Below are 2979 nucleotides of genomic sequence, written 5' to 3'. Positions count from 1 at the left end.
AGCAGTCAAACCAGTGAGAGTTCATCGATCTGAGACAGTGATTTTAAGGTAAGTGGGATACAGAAAATGGTTCAGCAGACATTTGACCTGCTGGTCAATGGAGTCCTGATTACTAGCTGTACAATGAGATTTAGGTCTCGGTGAGGTTGGCCATTCAGCATGTGATTTTTTTTCTTCATGTTTTTTCTTCATGTTTGTAAGACTGAGGTAATGATGCTGCAAAAAAATGTGCTGAAATGCAGCATAGCACAAAAAAGAGGAGCTGATAAAGCTGAACTTTGCAAAAAAATATTTACAGAAAGAAAACAAAGGTCTATATGCTTTAAACAAAAAGATGAAATGAAACATAAACAAAGTTAGACACAGCCTGAAAGCATGTGCATACTGAAGAGTGAACTTTGTGGACAATGAGCTTCCCAAAAATCCACTTTCATAATGACCAAAATTAGTGCTGGGCGGTATACCGTTTTGTACCGAAAACTGGTTTTTATTTTTGTTATGATATGAATTTTCAGTACACCGGTTTTATTAAACCTTGGAACATGCGCGCCAATGTCCTGTTTCACCACGGATCGTTTTCATTGCTACACCGCTGAATGCACGAGCAGCAGTAGCGAGTGCTGTGGAGGAGGGTGAGAGTGTGAAAAGAGATGGATAAAGATACAGCTGAAGGAGTGGTGGCAGACGTACCATTTGAGGATGATAGCCAAGAAGAACTTGTGCCTAAAAGAGGGGTAGTTTCTTTTGTGTGGAATTATTTCGGCTTCAAAACCTCGGATGCCAATCAAACGTCAGTTATTTGTAAAGTCTGTCGAAGTAAAATTGTTGCCGCTGGCGGCAACACAAGCAATCTGCAACACCATCTCAHTCGCAAACACAAATTAGAATATGAAGACTTTTTAAAACTTAAAGTGGCTGCTTCCACAACCAAACACGGGAAAGCTTCAGCAGGACAGTCAAGTCAAACATCACTTGCAGACGCGTTCGGCAAAGGTACTCCTTACGAGAAAAAAAGCAAGCAGTGGGTTGAAATAACAAATGCCATCACTTTTCACATTGCTAAAGACATGGTCCCGTTAAGCGCTGTAGAAAAAGAAGGTTTTCGAGCTCTTGTCAAAACGCTGGATAGCCGCTATATCATACCAAGTCGGAAATATTTTGGCCAAACATCGATCCCCGCATTGTACCAAGAGCACAGAGAAAAGCTACAAACAGAGGTGGCTACTGTCCCACACTATGCGACGACAGCTGATATGTGGTCAAGCCGCACAATGGAGCTGTATTTGAGCCTGACGGTTCATTTTATCAATGAAGACTGGCTTTTAAAAAGCTACTGTCTCCAGACGAGCTACTTCCCAAATGACCACACTGGGGAACTGCTTGCTGTAGGCTTGCAGGAAGCACTGGAATCCTGGGGACTAGCAGAAAACAAGCTAGTAGCTATCACCACAGACATTGGGACCAACATCAAGAAGGCAGCCCAAATCAACAACTGGACAAGACTGCAGTGCTTCGGGCACAGGCTTCACACAGCTATAGGTATGTAACAGTACCTGTATAATAATCTTTTATAAACAACTGGAAAAAAAAGTTAAAAATTGTATAATTACTGCATATTATAAATTATTTCTATTAATGTATTATTTACATGACATGAAATGTGAATTTTGTATAGTGTACCTCTGGGGAAGTCATTTGTGGAGGTTATAAATTAGAACACTGTTACTTTGTGTCATTTATTATATTACAATTAACATTTTTTGGGTTACAAAACCAGGTGTGGGATGTATATTGGATTTTATTCACTTTATGACTGGTGTAGTTGTCCTATATATACAGTAAACTGTATTTTTTATTTTCATTTATTTCTGGTATTCCTCACTGAGTTTCATCCACTTTTAATAATACAATGTGCTATAAACTTCTCTCTGTTTCAGTGCAACAGATAATGTGCAATGTATTGTCAGTGTTTTAGTTCTTTTTTTCTCTCTTTTATGAACAGATAAAATGTTTTAAACACTTTTATTCTGTTATCCTTCCTGCAGCAACACTGTAAATTTGCATCTTGAGGGAGTAATACTGGTAAATCTAATCTTTTGACTTAAACTAATAGAATTATTTGCTGTTTTTACAGAGTCTGGTGTGAAAGATGATCGGATACATCGTGCCATTGGAGCCTGTAAAAAGGTCGTTTCAGCTTTCTCTTACTCATGGGAAAAAAGAAGAGACCTGGCCGTTGCACAGGATGAACTTGGTCTTCCAAAGCACATATTGACAACTGAGACACCCACCAGGTGGGGATCACGTCAAAAAATGATTAAAAGAGTACTTGAGCAGGAGAAAGCCATTAGTCAGGTTCTCAAATCAGAGAGAAAATCAAGGCACCTGGTGCTCACCTGGCAGGATGTGGATGTGCTGGAGTCCATCAACAAGTTGCCAAGCTAGCCAGGCAGTACATGTGTATCCCTGCTACTAGTTCTCCATCAGAGAGAGCTTTCAGCACTGGAGGGAACATTGTCACGTGCCACAGGGCAGCCCTCAAACCAGATGCTGTGGACCGTCTGGTTTTCCTTGCCCACGATTTGTAAAAGTTCAAAATGTGTGAAAACTGTTCTGAAAATACTGCAGCCAAGTTGCACTACAATACTTGAATACTAGAAGTTCCACACTCATTGTTTATTGTTTAAATATTTTTATTTAAGACAGGCAGTTACACACTTATTTATGTTTGTGTGATTTAAGAGTAGAAGAGTTGAATGTTTACTTTGTGAACACTTAATTACATAATTAAGTGCACAATTAACCACAACATTTTGCAAAATGTGAATATTTGAAACTTCACACTCAGGGTTTTTGTTTCTTGTTTAGATACTTATTTAATACGGTTGCACATTTATTTATGTTTGTGTGATTTATAGAATAAGAGAGTAAGATGTTTACCTTGTAAATTACCTGCACAACAAAAACAAAGTTACATAC

General features: G+C 38.8%; 1 protein-coding gene across 1 annotated transcript; it reads left to right on the top strand.

Annotated features, from left to right (window-relative positions):
• Positions 1 to 632: 632 nt before the first annotated feature.
• LOC106520342 (zinc finger BED domain-containing protein 1) lies at positions 633 to 2977 on the top strand (the record flags this gene model as incomplete). Its single annotated transcript, XM_014012368.1, is given in 2 exon segments — positions 633 to 1539; positions 2135 to 2977. Coding segments are annotated over 2 exon segments (1200 nt in total). The 5' UTR covers positions 633 to 650.
• Positions 2978 to 2979: the final 2 nt, after the last annotated feature.

The sequence above is a fragment of the Austrofundulus limnaeus genome, unplaced genomic scaffold (genome assembly GCF_001266775.1).
Source record: "Austrofundulus limnaeus strain Quisiro unplaced genomic scaffold, Austrofundulus_limnaeus-1.0 Scaffold90, whole genome shotgun sequence".
NCBI lineage: Eukaryota > Metazoa > Chordata > Actinopteri > Cyprinodontiformes > Rivulidae > Austrofundulus > Austrofundulus limnaeus.
This window is presented reverse-complemented; position numbering and strand designations above follow the sequence as displayed.